Source organism: Ochotona curzoniae, unplaced genomic scaffold (assembly GCF_017591425.1).
Source record: "Ochotona curzoniae isolate NIBS_2020 unplaced genomic scaffold, NIBS_Ocur_1.0 contig_1274, whole genome shotgun sequence".
NCBI lineage: Eukaryota > Metazoa > Chordata > Mammalia > Lagomorpha > Ochotonidae > Ochotona > Ochotona curzoniae.
The window spans coordinates 13,427,447-13,445,861 of NW_024465023.1; the positions used below are offsets into that span (position 1 = coordinate 13,427,447).

The 18,415-nt window shown below is 37.0% G+C and overlaps 1 protein-coding gene across 6 annotated transcripts in view; it reads left to right on the forward strand.

Moving 5' to 3' along the window:
* CASK (calcium/calmodulin dependent serine protein kinase) overlaps window positions 1-18,415 on the forward strand; it is a 315,238-nt gene that overhangs the window by 242,162 nt on the left and 54,661 nt on the right. For all 6 annotated transcript variants that reach the window (XM_040999655.1, XM_040999662.1, XM_040999680.1 and 3 more), the window contains one exon: window positions 5,608-5,729. In XM_040999655.1, coding sequence (XP_040855589.1) covers window positions 5,608-5,729 — 122 coding nt within the window. The remainder of the gene's footprint in view (window positions 1-5,607; window positions 5,730-18,415) is intronic.

The window sequence follows — 18,415 nt, forward strand, 5'->3', positions numbered from 1 at the left end:
AGCAGAAGTGACCAAAAAGGGCAAAAGTGGGACACTGGCCAATAAAGACTCAGTCCCCCGTACCCTCTTCTGAGAATCAGAAATGAGTCATTAGGTTCGGTTCACATTCTATGGGGAAGCAATTGATTATACAATGATGCAAAAACTAGGGGACAGGAAACATGGGGAGGGTTCATCTTAGAGGCTGCCCACCATTGTACAGAACTACTCAAATTTTGAAGCTCTTTTCATCTATATTTAACTCTTTCTCACTCTTGTTTTCTCTCTCGCTCACTCTCTCTCCCTCCCTCATCCCCGCCCCCTTTTTCAAATCAGCAGACCTGTCATATCATTTGCGAATGACCACATTAGAAGTATTACTAGTGCTTGCCTTGGTTATAAAAGTGGGCACCTAATAACCAGCAGAACATTATGCTCCGAACATTTATGCTGTTTGGAGACAGACTGTTTCTTTTTCTTTAAGATTTATTTGCTTGTTTAAAGGTAGACAGAGAAAGAAAAATCTTTTGTAATGGCTCTTCACTCCCCATATGCCCATAACAGCTGGAACTGGACCAGGCCTAATGCAGCAATCAAGAACTCCATCCAGTTTTCCCATTTGAGTGGCAAGAACTCAAATGCTTTGGTCATCGTCTGCTGCGTCCCAGGTGCATTAGCAGGAAGCTGGATTGGAAATAAGGAGTAGCCAGGGCTCAAACCAGCTACATCAAGATGGGCTATGGTATCCCATGTGCCAGCCTAACGTGTTGCACCACAACACCTATCCCTGGAGACAGACTGTATTAATAAAAATAATAGCAGAATCATAGAATCTGTAATTCTGCAGAGTTTGCTTCCTTTAACCTGTAAGATATGAGAGGTCTGTACTGTAATTCCATACATGAAGAATGTAGAATATTCATCCCTGTATATAAGTTTTTATGTAAGTTTTGAATTGGATATAGCACAAATGCTTGAATCCAAAATACAGTTTGCATTACAGAATCCGTTATTGCTTATAAGTTGATTGATAACCAGAATTTTCTTTGTTCAGTGGGAATAAAAACTGTTGAACAGGAGATAGGGAAGCTGAAGGGGGAAGATAACTTTTGGGTGGGGGGGGGAGTAATGGCAAAATGCAGTGAAATTTGTGAATTGTAACTTAAAAGCAAATTATTTTTTAAGCATCCTGCTTTCAAGAACAGGCTTTGATTGAGTAGACGATAACAATATATATATAAATAGGAATGTAGGGCTGTGTTGATGCATCATTAATACGATATAAAAGAGAGGTTGTTGATTGCTTTCCACGAGAAGCTAGACTAGATTCAGATGCTGCATTTGCTCAGTAATAAGGGTTTTCATTGTTCACCATATAAGTTAAGAAATACATACAGATAAATCTTTTTTGAAATAACTGCAGAAAAGTTATGGTTTTATCAAAATTATCCAGTAATACATATAACAGTTTTTTTCTTTCTTCAAAAATTTTACCCCAGACGGAGAAAGAAATATTAAAATCCTTTCTGAAGTGTGCAGGGGTGAAATGCACTGATGTTAGCTGCTCTGTCATCAACTGGGAACAAATGAAAACCCGTTAAGTTGATGAATGAAAGGATAGACAGATAAATGTATGATAACCCAACTACAGCAAACTGATCATGGCAGTAGATTTGTAATTTGTTTCAAACTTGCTAGGGTTTTGAAAATTTTCGTAGTAAAATGTAGAGGCAAAAATTTAAGACATCCGGTGTCCTTTAACACTAAGAACTTTTTAGCTTAAACATTTTACTGTTTATTTTTTCTGTCCTCCTTTTGGGATATTTTTACTAAGTCAACTTTTTTATGAGACTTTTTCCATTCTTGTAATGAAATTGTTCTAAACCCAAAGCTTTTCTTGGCCTTTAAAGCATATTTCTCTTGAAAGAAGTAGACTTGGCAAACACTTTAAAGCAGTTGACATTTATACTTTTTTGACTCATTTCGTAACAAAAAAACAAACCCTGCTTATATCAGTGAGATTCTATGAAAAAGTAGAAGTATTCAAAGTGAAAAGGTATGATTATCAGCCTGATTTTGAGATGCCACCTTGATTACTGCGCGAGTCAGACCATGAGTGCTTCTAGTACAGTGTGCAAGTTGCAGCTAAGAGCTAGATTTCACCTTTTAGGTCAGTGAAATTTAAATGAAAGAGAAAGTAGAAATTGGCCATCCACTCATTACCAATTGCAACTTATTCCAGGGCTTTTACTGAGGGTAAAACATGTTTCAAGGAATCCCATATGTGGTAGGAGTTCTGGACTAGAAGTCAGACCCAAGGCCCAAGATTCACGCTCCTGCTCACCGCCTGTGTCTCTTGGACAGATCAGTTTAACCATACTGGTTTTCCAGTTTGTCAGATATAAAAATATTTGCCTGCTGGACAGGATTATTGTAAGGTCACATAAGGTAGTGAAAATAAAAATATTATGGAGATTATAAACTGCTATACAGATATGAGCATGAAGTTGATTCTCATTAGGACTTTAAGGAAATCTTATGCTATAAAATGAAAGCAATTATTTTCTGGCTAAATCTTTCAATCTGATCATTCTGCAGAACCTCTCAGGAAAAAAAAATTAAACAAGTGTCTCTTTCAACACAATACTCTGCAAAATGCTGCCCAAAATATAGAAATGAATAGAATGCCTACAGTCTAGCCATTGTGTGGCATAACTTCTGAGGTGACCTCATGGCCTGTTTGTTGATTGACTTCTTTTGTGGTAGTGAAAAGTTTATCCAGAGGGAGGTTTTGGTGGGGTTTTTTTTTCCTTTATTAAAGATTGATTTATTTTCATTGGAAAGGCAAATTGATAGAGAGGAGGAGGGACAGAGAAAAAGATCTTCCATCCGCTGATTCACTCCCCAAGTAGTCGCAGCAGCCAGGGCTGAACCTGTTGAGACTGTGGGTGTTGCTTGCTGAAAGTACTAGTGGACAGATGCCTTTGTGCCTCCACTCGAACTAGCAGCACAGGTTCCTAACTATGTGGAGGTGGTGAAATCTTGTCTGCCCAGCCCCTCTCTGCAGTCTCCCAGCTCCTCTCTTGGCAGCATGCTTACATGTCACTACTTTTCCCTGTCATTTACTTCAGGGTGTCATATGCCTGCTAGACACACCAGCCGGAGAGCCCCTTCCTTGAAGCCGGGAATTCCCATCTGTTTTCTCTGAAGCCCCTCCCCAGCACCTGGCCAAGAAAACAGGGAAATTTGATAAATATTTTAGTTATTGTTTGACCCAAGAGGGTCAAAGTGCTCAAGTGCTTTCCTCATCTTCAAATTCATGCAGAAAGCACACTTAACTCTTGTTGAGGGCTCTTTTAAGTACTTAGGAATTCAGTGTACACTTTTTTCATATTGTAAGTATGAACTTGCCATAAGGACCTTATAGCTTTAACAAAAAGTATACACAGTACACAGTAAGTGACCCAGGAAGTGTCTGGTGGTACACCTTAGGGAGTTCACAGGCCAACTGATGGGAGGAAGGTGAGAAGGAAATGCATGGCTACAAAAGGGGCAATAGCATGTGCATGGGGAATCCTTGTGCTAATGCGATATTCTATGGCTCAACTGTGTCAACATCAGTATCCTGATTGGAATATTGTACTACAATTTGGCAAGATTGTTGAAGGAAACTGGATAAAAGGTACATGAAATCATTGTGGGTTTTTTAATAACTGCATGTAAATCTGTAATTGTTTCAAAATAAATAAATCATAAGTTTTTTTTAAAAGATTTGTTTAGTTTTTGTTGGGAAGGCAGCTTTACAGAGAGAAGGTGAGACAGAGAGAAAGGGTCCCAGGGCTTTGGGTTATCCTCCACTGCTTTCCCATTCCACAGGCAAGGAGCTGGAAATAGAGCAGGCAAGACCCCATATGACCCATATGAAATGCAAGCACTGCAGGCTGAGAATTGGCCATTTGAGCCATTGTGCTGGTCCCAAAGGAATTTTTTAAAGTAATCACAGCAGTTTCTACATGGATAGCCATATGACTTGTAGTTCAAGCTCCAAATCTTTAACATAATTAAACAGAGATGAAAAAGTTGGTAGCTTGTATAGCTTTTCTTTTCTTTACCTTTGTAGGGGTGGGGGGATATTGTAAAAAAAAAAAAACTTGGAACATATAGACAAAAGCAGAATGAAGTGCAAATTGGAAAATAATGATAACTACTGTTTCCTTTTTTAGTATATTTTATACTGTTTTTCTTGAGTGTTTGTATATGTAGCAAGAAGAATAAAAGCTCATATTGTTTTGCATTCTGTGTTCTTAAATTTTACATCATAAAGAATTCCTTATGTTTTTAAAATTCTTCACAAACAGTTGAACATTTGGTTATTTAATCTTACATAGATATCTTACAATTTTTGAAATCTTAATTATTGCATTTATTTTCCATTTTTATGATAAATAATCTCATCTGAATCTTCTTCCCCTATTTTTCCTTCAGGTTGATTTTATAAATAGAGTTCCTTAATGGATAATTTTTTTATAAGGATGCAATCCTGGGCATTGTAGGATGCTCGGCAACATCCTTGTTCTCCACTCACTGGATGCCAATAGTCACCCTCCTGCTACTGTTGTGACACACAAAAATATCTCCAGACATTAAGAAATGTTCCTTTGGGGAGCAGAATTGCCTCTGGTTGAGATTCACTGATCCAAAAATTTACATGTACAGTGGGACCCTTCACTCTCAGTTTCTCTGGTGGATGCATGTATGTCCCATAGCCCAGCATCTTGTGACTCTTTTTGTGGAGTACATATAAGTGCCTTTTCTATGGGGGTAAATTAGACTGATCATTTCTTGAAAGCTATATGGAATGATTCTGTTGCTGCTCTCCACGTATCTTTCCCTGCTGGTAACTACTAGGATTCCTAGTTAGAGGGAAAAAATTAAGCAAAAAGACAACACTTTCATATGTGATATACTGCAAAAATGACTAGCCTTTAAATTTAGCATGGAATTTGGAAGTATTATTCAGCATGCCTACTCTGTTTGCCTTTGTCTTCCAAATAAGATGGGCCTTACAGAATGAGAAGAACTTGTATTCTCTTTCTATGTAAAGAAATAGAGGAATGGACTGAGATGTCTGTTAACCAAAGGTTGAACCTTCAAAATTCTAAACCAATTTCTCAAAAAGCAGGAGCTCCCAATTGAAGGTTTGTCCCCAGTTCTACAGTTGGCTGTCCAGTGCTAGAGGGAATGCAATTCGGTTAAAAAAAATCCATTATGTTGTTTGTGTAATGTTTCAAATCCATTTTGGGGTTCTGAATCCCATATTCTCTTCCTGCTATGTAATTTGCAGCACCCAGATCATCTAGGAGCTCAGTTTCTTCATTCAAACAATACAAACTTCAGTGTTTTTTTTTAATAAACAACACACAAATGTACTGTTACAAACCTAAATTCTCTGAAAATGTTCTGTCCCTACATGATATGAAACTCAGTGAAGTTTACCCTTCATTGAAGAGATTAGCCTTTCAAGTTCTGATGGCGGTTCATTGCTCTTAAGCGTTAATATTTTAGTGACAAAGGTTAGTTTGACACTGACTTTCTGCCCTGGCTGTTTTCTGTTTGTTCCCCACTTAGGAGCAGTCTCACAGGTGCTGGACAGCCTGGAAGAGATTCACGCACTCACAGACTGCAGTGAAAAGGACCTAGATTTTCTACACAGTGTTTTCCAGGATCAGCATCTTCACACACTACTAGATGTAAGTCTGTCTTTTCCACCTTCTTTTTATATATATATATATAAATAGAATATATTTTACCTTTTTACTTTAACTGAATTCCCAGATGTCTATCATAACTCTTTTTTTACAGTTGCTTTAACTTTGTGAGGTATATGGGAGATCAGCCATTCATAGATTTGTGATTCAAATACTTGTGGAGTTCTTTGTTTAGAGGAGTACAGATCCTGTGATTACAAAGTAAACTGAAAATATGATATCACCAAGAAAATAATTGAAAAGAATAAAAAGGAAAAAAGGAAGGAGGAAGGAAAGTATCATATTCTTGGCATCATATCTGTGGAACTCATGAAATCTGCTCTTTACATTGATAAACTTAAAAAGCATATTTGAAAAAGATCCTTAAAGGTGCAAGCTACAAAAAAGAAGGTGTATGTATAGTACAAACACAGTATAACCTAACCAACCATGGGGCAGGGAGAGCATATATATACATACATATGCAAGTAGTGAGTTTTTAGAAAGAGTAGAGTACAACCCTAACTTATTGAAGTATCTTTATTTCTGTTGGATAAATCCATTGATCTTTGTGGTGATTAGAGCCATGCATGCCTGCTGGAGGTGGTTCCAGTACCCCTAGAATCCGTGGATACTCAAGTCCCTTTTATCAAGTGGCATAGTATTTGCATCGAACCTAGGCATGTCCTTTCCTGTGTTTTTAACACATCCCTAGATCACTTAAATCCCTAAGACAGTGTAATTGCTGTGTAAATAGTTGTGCTGTATTATGTAAGGAATAATGACAAGAAAAACATCTGTGCATGTTCCATACAAACACAATTTTTTTTCAAGTATTTTGAATCCACGGGTGATTGAATCTACAAATAGCAACAGGTCCCATAGATAGCAACAGCCAGTTTTTATTGCTTTAAATGTTATCTTTAAGTATTATGCCTGAAGTGTGAGTTCAAGAAGAGAGAAATGAGATGTTAGGCCATAGACTATATTTACATGTATTTCATACTTGACATTACCAAGTTTTCATAGATTCAATATCTCCCTAAAACTACCCCAAACAAACGATGACAACAAAAAATCTTGGTGAATGGAGCAATGGACATTGGGAGAGTGACATCATCCTCGGATCGGTGAAATTGGCAGCATTTCAGTACTATCCAAACCACGTGGACAGAACCCTCAGAATATGTACACATTGAGACTCTGGGTTGATATGAGGTGGCAGTTCCTCATCCCTGGGTACTGGGACGTGTGGAAAGTCATATGAGTGGTTTCCCCTTTGTTTCTCCCCTTCCCCCGGAAACAACAAGAAGAAATAGCAAATTCAAAAGCAATGAGTACACTCAATTTTCCCAAACCTTGACCCTTCCCACCATGATCTACTATATAATCATTATTAAAAAATAAAATTAATTTTAAAAAAGAAAAAAGTATATTCCACCATTGAATACAACAGGCTGTGTTGCTTGCAAATTGGAATACAAAAACAGAACAGAAATTTCTCATTTATGTTTGCCTTCATTGAAGCCATATTTTAAGTAAAATAATGTTCTTTTTTAAATTTTTTTTTATGATACAGTTCCAGAGGCTTAAGAATTTCCCCTTCCACCCTCCCCAAATCCCCATCTCCTACTGTTTTTATTATTAAAATAGTATAAGCTTTTCTGCAACAGCCACCAGCCCATCATTCTGCTATTTACGTGTATCATGACATTGTAGGGTATAGACAATGGTGGAAAGTCCAACGTCCTGGACTGTTCTTACAGAGCTGGGTACACTTCAGCAATGAAAACTTACTGTGCGGTTCTGATACTATTAATACATGTTGGCCTTTTTCAAAAATAGATAGATAGATAAACCTTCCCTTAATAACAGAATTGTTTGCTTTGGGGTGCCTAAACTTGTTTAGTGCTAATGGATGAATCCACCTTATGTTACAAGTTACACTAAAGCAAAATTTCCCAGAACATACCCTATTGGAACCTTGCTCTAATATATTAAAATGTGTGTAAGCATGAGAAGGATGCTGTGGTAGAAACGAGAAGTAGATTTTAAATTTATTGGCTATTTATTGACTAAGTTTAGGAAATACTGTGTTCTTTGGACCTTTTATACAGGTTCACAGTGTATATTAAAATATTGACAGCTCTGGGATATCCTAAAGTGAAGAGACCTGTTTATTGTTTGACAGCATCTCCCAAATTTCATAACATTGGTCAAATCAAAGTAATTACTAGGTGTTTATAGTTTGGCTTTTTTTAAAAAGGGGGTTGTGGATCTTTTTTTAATTGAAAGAGTTATAGTGAGGGGGCAGTTAGGGAAAAAATAGAGAGATCTTCCCTCCACTGGTTCACTCTACATATGGCCACATTGACCAGAACTGGGCTGGTCCAAAGCTGGGAACCTGGAGATTCTTCAAGGTCTCCCATGTGGGTACAGGGGAGCAAGGTTTTGGGCCATCCTCTACTGTCTCCCACGCCATTAGTAAGTAGCTGGATAGAAAGTGGAGCAGCCTGGATTCAAAGCAGCTCCCATGTGGGATGCTGGCACCACAGGTGGAGGCTGAACCTGCTATGCTATGATACTGGTCTCCACAATTAGACCTTTTTTATTTACTGGAGAGGGAGGAGGAGAGAGAGAGAAAAAGAGAGAGAGATGCTAACTTCCTTCTCATGTCATGGTCCAGCACAGATAGGTAACAGAGATCTCTTCGCCACACAAGCCATTCAGAGACCTGGGTCCCTTCCATTGTGTGTCTGCTATCTCTCAGTGTCATGAAATCTTGAACTGCATCCTTTCCACTGAGCCAGCAAATGAAAAAGAACATGGAGAGTCTTGCAGGGTCAGGGTTGGAAATGGGCTCTACAACTTTAGCCCAGTCTCCATTGGCAAGTACTAGTTAGGTACCTACATAGATGCAAGATAGTGGGAAAAATAGAGTGAAGAAATATATTCAGGAAGATAATGAACTAGCTCATTACAGAATTTAAAATACTTTAAATTGAGGACATTTCAGAATACATTTTTTAATTTTTATTTTTGAAATTTATCATACAATTCTGTGTAGTCTAGGACTCCCCTCCCCACATTTCAGATTACATTTATTTTAAATAATTATTATAATTTTCTTGGGTACCAAAAAGACCCTGAAATTCATTCTACATTGTGGATAGGTTATAACACCCCTTTATCCTGATCTTATGATCATTGTTATATATTATTTGAATTGAAATTTGACCTCCGTTCATTGATATTTATCTATTGTTCATTCTCATTGAGTCACAGGATGCAGAAACTTCCTAATTATGAATTCCCCGTAGAAGTCAGACTGTTTAGTAAAGCTGGTTAATGAGGAATTTGGAGGACACCACAGCAGTGTGTGGCAATTTATTTATTTCAGTGTAGTCAGTGGTTAAGTCATCGGTGAGGAGATTTGCTGACCTTAGGAAAACCCAAATTGGTTTCAGAGTTGGGGTTTTGTTAAGACAACAAGGTGTCGGAACACAAGGCATTAGAGACTGCAGAGAAGATACAAGGGCATTGCTGGCTTGTGTAGGGAGAATCAGACATTGAGGTACAAATTGGAGTTTCAGACTGAATCGGGCTGTCACTTAGCTTCTCCCCAAGCAGAATCCTTGGAGCTAACTGGAAGCATTAATTTTGAAAAACTACTATACTCTTGGGTAGACATTGTCACAATTTCAGAAGAGGTTCGTCGATCTTAGGGAGAACATTGTTAAATTCTATTTGAATTCTTGTATGATTAGCATGTGCCCCATCAATCCTGCTCAATTTGAAAACAAACTGTGTTACTCTGAAAATAACCTATGTCCATTAAAAGGACAGAGTGTCTTCCAGCCTTAGTGGCATGTTGCACGTGAGCCCCAGAAATCTGCTGATATGGCTGGTCATAAGCTTGGGCATCGTTTGGATGCAGGTGGTTCTGAATTTCCAAACTAAGCCATCATTAAATGAAAGCTTAATTATGAATGGCATAAGCTATTATTAGAGTGTGCCTTCATACTCTACATCCCATAGCAGGGCTTGCTAACCTCTCATGTCATAGCCTACGAGGTACATGCTGATAATACGATATCATCAGTTAGCTGTACTAGTGACTGCCACATAGAGAAAGGTAAGCATTGGAAAAATTTTAATAAGTATGTTTGATATATATGTGTAAAAAATATAATGTGACTAACTCTTGAGAAACTTCAGACTGACCATTCATTTTTCTTCCTTCTGATGCCCTGTCATCCATGCTTGGTTTTGCATTATTTTTGCAGAATCAAAACTGATTCCTTTTATGAACCATGAATTTATTAGGGTTATGTAATCCCACTGAGCCATTTTGTATAATTTAGTATATTAATGTTATTCCTGTTAATCCAGTAACTCTCTAAGAAGCCAAATTTGAAGCCATAATGTTTTGAACTGTTAAAAACAAGCTAAGCCATAATTTTTTTTGAACTGTTAAAGACAGTGAGTATTACTTTAAAGCTACTAAGGAAGAATATCAGTCATCTAGGTCATCATTTTTCCTAGACTCACCTTTAAAGTCATAGCAAGTTCAAATAATTAAAAAAAAAAAAAAAACCTAAGTCAACTTTATTTATTTGTAGGGGACACAGCTTCTGCTCTATTGGAATAGTTTTCATCAAAGGGGAAAATAACAAATTCTACTGAGAGGAAAATGCTTCTGGATTTGAATGCTGCTGGAGGCACATAATTGTAGTTGAATCTGTAGTTAGAAATAAGTCTAGAGATCTCCAAATATTTGGTACCCTGTAGGACTATCCTATGATCAAATAAAAGGGGAAATGCAAGGAGAGCTGGGAAAAGAGAGAAAAGGAAACATAGGGGAAGCCCTATGCCGACAAAACTGGACAACAGAAAGCAAACCAAAAAAAATTTAAAGAAAAAAAAAAAACACTGCCAGAATAGTGATAGTAATAATAATAATTAGATTATTTTTAAGGGAAATTTGTGTTTACTAGAAAGTCTAACCAATGATTATATTAATAAACAAAAAGCTGCCTGCAAGTAACAACTTAGTTTAGAAATTTTTAGGATAAGTTATAAATAGACTTTTATAATAGGCTGATATTATAAAATATTGTATTAGAAATAAGTTGCTACTTGTAATTCTCCCTCTCTTTTATGACTGACATTGTTTTATTTTTTTTTTTACTGTTTAAGGAAAGATAAATAAAATTTCTTCAGTTGGTCTACAGTTAGGAGTGGAAAACTACAACTCTTAATTTACTATTTTATTTTTTTGAGATGACATCAAGTTAGGAGTCATATTTCAAAAAGCATATTTTTGGAACTCAACAGTTTCCTAAAGGGAAAAAATATGGAAATTCTACCACAATCTGCTAAAATGTTTTGAGCAATTTGAGAACTGAGAAATAAGTTAATACAAAGTTAAGTTTGGCTGTTCACAGAGATTACCAGTCAGGAAATTCCAAAACTAAGTTTCCTATGACTTTTTAGTCCTATCAATTTGTGCCTAAATGTCCGGAATAAATCCTGTCTAGGGACCTTCAGAGGCTGAGACACTGATAGCTTTTCTGAGTCCCACCGCATTTAGAGTCAACTTTGGCAAATGCTGGTGTGCAAGCAGCAGGGTAGTGGACCCCTGTCCAGTGGCGGCGGTCTTTTCACTACTTGCTTCCTGGGACTGTTGGTCTAAGGACATTGCTGCTTACTTTGGCTTTGGTGTCTTTCATCCAAGTGTAGAAAGTCCCATATCTGTTTCCATGGATGTATTGGAGTATTAGTGTCAGTGAAAAAATACTATGTGACACAAAATTCCTGAAAGCCAGAAATTTATGTCACAAGCGTTTCAAAAGTAGCTTTTCTTCTTTCTTTCATATAGGTACCAATAGCTTAAGGGGGAAGATGCCACTAAACATGTGATTATTTGTTAAACGGCAGTAGAAAACTTGCATCACATGAACAAAACAAGGACTGTCCACACATACCCAACATTTTGCTGGCAGTCTTGACTAGTACAGTAAGATGAGAGAGGAAATTCGAAGCATGAAGGTTGCAAAGGAAGAAGGGCAAGCATGCTCTAATAATATGATTTCACATGTATAACAATCCTAAGGAATCTACGAAAAATACACTGCAACTAATAGGCAAATGCAGCCAGGCCACAGAATAGAAGATAAATAGATATAAAATATCTACATGTTGACATGTGAGCAACAAATAATTTGAAATTAGAAGTGAAGAAATACATCACAAAGAATATGACAGGAATAAATGAAATAAAGGAAGTGTGAGATTTGCACACTGAACACTATCACATATTGCTGGAAGAAAGTAAAGATCTGGGCTGGAGGGCTCAGTGGTGTTATGATGACAATTTTTTTCATATTGATCTATAGATTCGTTGCGGCCCTTAGCAACATCCCAGGAGGATTTGTTTATGGAAGTTGATAAAGTGATCCTAAAATTTGCTATAGAAATTCTCAACCTTGAAAACAGAAGAATAAAGTCAGACAATTGCTATCAAAGCTTGCTGTGAAACTATAGTGATCAAAATTATAAAAGGTGTAAGAATAGACATATAGATCAGTGGACCAAACAGGAATCACATTTTAGTCAGTTGTTTTTCAACAGAAGTACTAAAGCAATAACATGGGGAAAAAGTAGTCGTTTTAAAAAAAAAATGGTATTGAACCAATTGATTATTCATATGCAAAGATATGAACTTAAGGCCTTTGTCCCATAACATATCAAAAATGACCTCAAAATGAATCATATAGCCCTTTGTAAGAGTTGAAAATTATAAAACTTTTAAGAAAAACAACGGGGTAGATCTTCGTTATGTTGGGTTAAGTGAAGAGTTCTTAGATATGACACAAGAAAATTTTGAAAGATTAAAGAAATGTTCTAGAACTTGATTGAAAAGATGGCTTTTACAACTGTATAAATTAAACATCAAACTTTGTACTTACAACAGATGAAGTCTATGGTTCATGAATGATATCTCAACAAGGCTTTTTAAAGTACAGGAGAGAGGAAATAATATGTTCCCTCTTTTAAAAAGTAACCCATTTCATCCTTTTTGTGCTATTCTAAGTTGAAAATTCTTTTTGCATGGATTTGGAGCTACTGTGGGTCACATAATGTCATTTGTAATGCATGGCTTCCACTGTGACAGCAGTTGTAGTTCCTCTTGGCATTTTCCATGTGACCCAACATCAATACAACAAATCCAGATTGTCTTCCCTAGAGACTGCCAAAAGCCCACAGAGGTGGTCATCCCAAAATATTCCACATCACAAGGCCATTACACTCAATTAACATTTAACTCTGTGCCCAAGAACTTACTATTAACTCTACTAACTTAGAAACATTGATTTTTTTGTTGCTAATTGTTTTATTAACTAATGAAAGATCTCTTATGAAAGAAATCTGGTATCTTTTTATATTTGAAAGCATTATATATTACCAAATTGGAATGATCTGGCTTAAAATTTCCCTTGGCATAATGTCTTCACAGTTTGTCCATGTTGTAACATTTGTCAAAATTTCCTTCCTGTTAAGTGATTTAAGAATCCATTGTATATGCATATCACATTTTGTTTGTCCATCCAGTATCAGTGTTTGTTAAAAAGTTATAAGATAGGAAAAATCAAATTTTCAGAATAAGACTGTCCAGTAGCAGGGAGTACTGTCTTAGTTCTGCCTCCATGCAATTGTTCTTCCTGCATCCCAAGTTAGCAACAATGTTCTACAGCTTTGCAAAGGGAATGTGTGATTTTCATGAAAGTATTATTGGCTACTTTCCATATTGTTTCCATGAATTACTTCAGAAATCAGTGTTAGAAATTTACTCTAGAAAATCAAAAATAGTCAATTAGTTTGCACATTCTCTTTGTATGGAACCATAGGTGATTTTACCGGAAGGCAAGGGAATTTTCAACATGCCTTCCAAGTGTAGCAAGCATTGGTTCTTTATTCTATCCTCAAGGAAAGGAGGGATTTCCCCCTACAAGTAATGTAGTTTGCTCAAAGAATACTTGATATGATGGCCTGCCACATTCATAGTCCAAGAACGTAGCTACTGCGTTCTCTTTGTGTCCCTGCAAACATTAGCCCATAAAACCACTTCTGCCAGACTTTGTGATATCCTCTTACTTTCCACAACAGATCGAGTCTTTTTAGATTGAACTAAGTGGCCAAATGAGTTTTAGTTTCGTAGATTCAAAAATAAATCCCTATAAGTACAATGTTTGAAATAAGATTGAAGCAAAAGACACCTTGTACACACTCAAATAAAAACCTAGCTCCAAACAAGGGCCTCCTAGGAGAACTTTGCTGTCAAGATTCAAAATGTTTTGGAACTCTCTCAGAAATTTTTGAATTGGCCCTCACATACTGACTTTTTACCTTGTTTACTGTCTAAGCCATGAATTTAAAGCTTTCTCGGGACATATAACTCAAGAAATGATATTCTAGAAATGTTCTTTCTTCAGTAAAAAAAAAAAGCAACTACTTATTTATTTTAAAAAAAGGACATAGAAACCAAGTAAGACATGAAGAAGCTTCCCCACCTCAAAGTTCATTACGGTCTTATTGCCACCAAAGACTTAGCAGTGTGATTTTCCTTCGTAATTAGATAACTAATAATCTAGAAACTTTCTTGCTAACATTCACTGCAATACTAGAAATTAGTCTTATGATTTTTTCTATTTTCATTTTAATTTTTAATTAGGTTTTAACATTCTGTGTGATTTGTAGATGCAATCCTAAGAACATAACGATATTCCTTTCCCCCTCTCTTCTTACCCTCCTTCCCACTCCCTTCTTTTTTCTTTTAGGTTTTGAGATAACATGTTTTATATTCACACCACAGTAAAATTCTTAATACTTCACTGAATAAGGAATTTAACAAGTAAAAAAGCAAAAAGACCTAAGTTATAGAATTATACACAACTATAAACAGTAATTGGATGAAAAATGACCATCTCACCCATATACAGTAAATTTTGATGTAACAAATCGTTAAACCATAATAACATAACATTCTTTTTTTTTTTAAGATTTATTTTATTTTTATTGGAAAGGCGGATATACAGAGAGGAAGATCTTCCGTCTGATGATTCACTCCCCAAGTGAGCACAACGGCCAATGCTCCGAAGTCAGGAGCCTCTTCCGGGTCTCCCACATGAGTGCAGGGTCCCAAAGTTTTGGGCCATCCTCGACTGCTTTCCCGGGCCACAGGCAGGGAGCTGGATGGGAAGTGGGGCCGCCGGGATCGGTGCCCATATGGGATCCCAGGCGTGCAAGGCGAGGACCTTAACCACTGCACCATCACGTGGACCCATACCATAACATTCTTAACCACTGGCTTAACAAACATATTAACCATATTTAGGGGCCACCACAGTTGTATAGCAGGCTAGTTCACCTGCAGCACCTACATCCTATGTGTACACGCATTTTAGTTGTGGTTGTTCTACTTCTGAACCGGCTCCCTACTAATGGCCTAGGAAAACAGCAGAGGATAATAATCCAAGTCCTTGGACCTCTGCACACATGTGGGAAACCTCGAAGAAGCTCCTGTCTCATGACTTTGGATTGGCTCAGATCCGGCCATTGTGGTCATTTAGGGAATGAACCAGCAGACATAAGAGTGCTCTGTGTGTGTGTGTGTGTGTGTGTGTGTGTGTGTGTGTGTGTGTAACTCTTTCAATTAAAATCAACGAATCTTTAAAAACAAAGTTTAAGAAAACCATATTTTCAGCAATACTGATACACACAGGCGTTTCTTTTTTTGTTTTTTAAATTTTAGCTCCCACATATAAGGGAGAACATATGATTTTTTTAATGATATAATTTCACAGGTTCAGAGATTTCCCATCCCCTTTCTTCCCCCCCTTTTTATATTTTTATTAGATCCAGCTTATTTCAGTTGAGTTCATTTTTGCTGTACATGATAGAATTTCATTCATTTTGTAGCTGAATAATACTCCATCTGTATCTATGCCTCAATTTCTTTATCCATTCATCTCTTGAAAGACATCTTGATTGATTGCAAATTTTGGCTATTGTGAACTGAGTTGCTATAAACATGGTAGCACAGGTACCTCTTTGATTTATTGTGTTCAAGTCTTTTGGCTAAATGCTACCCAATAGCAGCATTACTGGATCATGTGACAAGCCTGTGTCTAATTTTTAAAAGAAATATCCATACTGTTTCCACAATGCCAACTCATATGTCTCTGTTTTTAACTTGAGTTCTGCAGTATATACTGGGCCATAATGATGAGCCACCCTAAGCCCTTACCGATGAGAAAACCTAAATTCTAGGGTGGGACTTCTCCTGCTTTTAATCCCTAGATTCATGGATTTGACAGTTTCTAGATAAGAAACAAGTTCAGATTAAGATTTGTAAAATTTGACTAGTTACATGTTTTCAGAACTTTTAACAGGAAAGCTAGTACATAGTACAAATTGTACTGATAATGATTCAAGAAAATGAAAGTACATCCTTAAATGAACAATAATTATAATTACTCAAACCTTTTTTTTTAGAATGTTTTCATTTTTATTGAAAATCAGATTTATAGAGAGAAGGGGAGACAGAAAGATTTTCTGTCCGCTGGTTCACTCTCCCAATGGCCACAACGACCAGAGCTGAGCCACTCCAAAGCCAGGAGCTTTTTCCAGGTCTCCCACTCGAGTGGCAGGGCCCAAGTACTTGGGCTGTCCTCTACTGCTTTCCCAGGCCACAAGCAGGGAGCTGGATGGGAAGTGGAGCAGCGGGAACACGAACCAGGGCCTGTATAGGATCCCAGCACATGCAAGGTGAGGATTTAGCCACTAGGCTGTCGTGCCAGGCCCACTGCTGAAGCTTTTGAAAAGACTGTTTTAAATTCTTTAGTGTTTCTTTTACACCTGCATTGCCATAGCACAATCTTTACGTTGCTATTAGATACACTGATGTTCTTGACATTTGAACTGTCAGGTTTAATAATGATCCAGGCAGATCTTTAAAAGGGAATGTTCATATTCTTTTATCTAAAAATGAGTTTCTATAGAAATTAAGCAGGAAAAATCCTTTTTCAAACTCTAAAACACTTGTTCCCATCTCTAACTTCAGAAAATATGCTTTCATACAGTGGTAGAATGTCAGTTCCCTAGTTAGTAGTAATTCACCTTTCCTTAATATTTTGGTGGATTTCAAATGTACATACTGTTGCATATAGACAATTATTTTGCTCAGTAACTCTGGTCCTTTTCAGCCACCTTCTTCACAGGCATTTCACAGAAACTGAAGCGAGTTTCTGATAAGGCAGTTTCCGGAGCAAGTCAGCATGATTCTTACTGTTGACGTCCTGTACATATGGTTATTACAAATTTTGGGAAGATCACAAACACATTTCACTGCATACTTTGTAGCTAAATATTTTACTTTCTCAAACTTTAATTTACTCCCAGCAGGAAGCTTTTTCAGAGTCTGTGAAGTGATAAAATAGTAATTGCTAATGAACTTCAATGTTCTGTGTAACCCTCCAGGCCCATTCATTATTTGGCCCTGGGCCTAAACTCTAGTACCAAAAGTTATAGTTTTGTCTGAACTGATAAATTCTGGTCCTTAGATTTGGGTTTCTCTGTACGTAAGTTAGTGAGACACATAGCCCATGTCTTGCCATCTATTCCAATTTAAGTGTTGATCTTGATAAACATTGCACAAGAAACTGTTAGCAAGACAAGGGCTTCTGTTTGGGTGCTAAGAACTCATTAGTGAGTGAGATATCATGATCTGATAAGAAGTGACAGTTCATGCTTTGAATACATGCATATACAAAGTGGCAGATGAGCTGATTTTTCTCACCTTTGTACTGGAAAGTATAATCTCGGAAGATTTGAATGCAGTATTTCCACCAGCAGCTTTATTCTGCTTTCTTTAACACACCTATTTTAAAAAATGGAATGTGACCTCCAAATGGAACTGTGCTGACATCCTTGAGGCAGACTGATAGAGCACATCCGTGTCGCTGTGTGTGGTTATATTTGAACTGGGGCCAGAGACTAGCAGAGGGCAGGCCTGTCTGCGGGCCATGTGAGACAGTCTGTTCCCCCAATAGCTGGTCACATTTCCTTGTTTTGCCTTTGCACTGGGGAGGAGGGGAACTAATAAAAAGTGCTAAGCTGGGATAACTAATTCCATTAGAAAAAGAAAACAAACAATAATAGATTAATTTCTGGGTTTCCTCTAGGGAAAATTTATTAACATTTTTCCCTCTCTGCAGCATATCACAGCTTTACAAATCCAAAGACATTTCAAAGAATTCATGGGAAATGAAATTTTAAAATAAGTTTATTTTCATGCCAAAAAAAGTTGAAATCCATGCACAATACAAAGTCTTTAAAATGTTCATGAGAAAATGCATATTATGAAAGAATGACACTTGGGTTTCAAATATTTTGGCAACAAAATAATTATAAATATCTTTTATTTCTAATTTTTATGAACTTTTTGAAGCTCCCTTGTATGCTTCAAGTTTCAGGAAAACAAATACCAAAATGAGAAATATATTTTGTCATTCCATTCCACCTCAGATTTAAGCTTCTAGAGCAAGGGTTGACAAGCTACAGCCCTCAGGCCAAAAGCAGCCAGTCACCTGTGCTTGTAAATAAGGTTTAATCAGACACGGCCATGC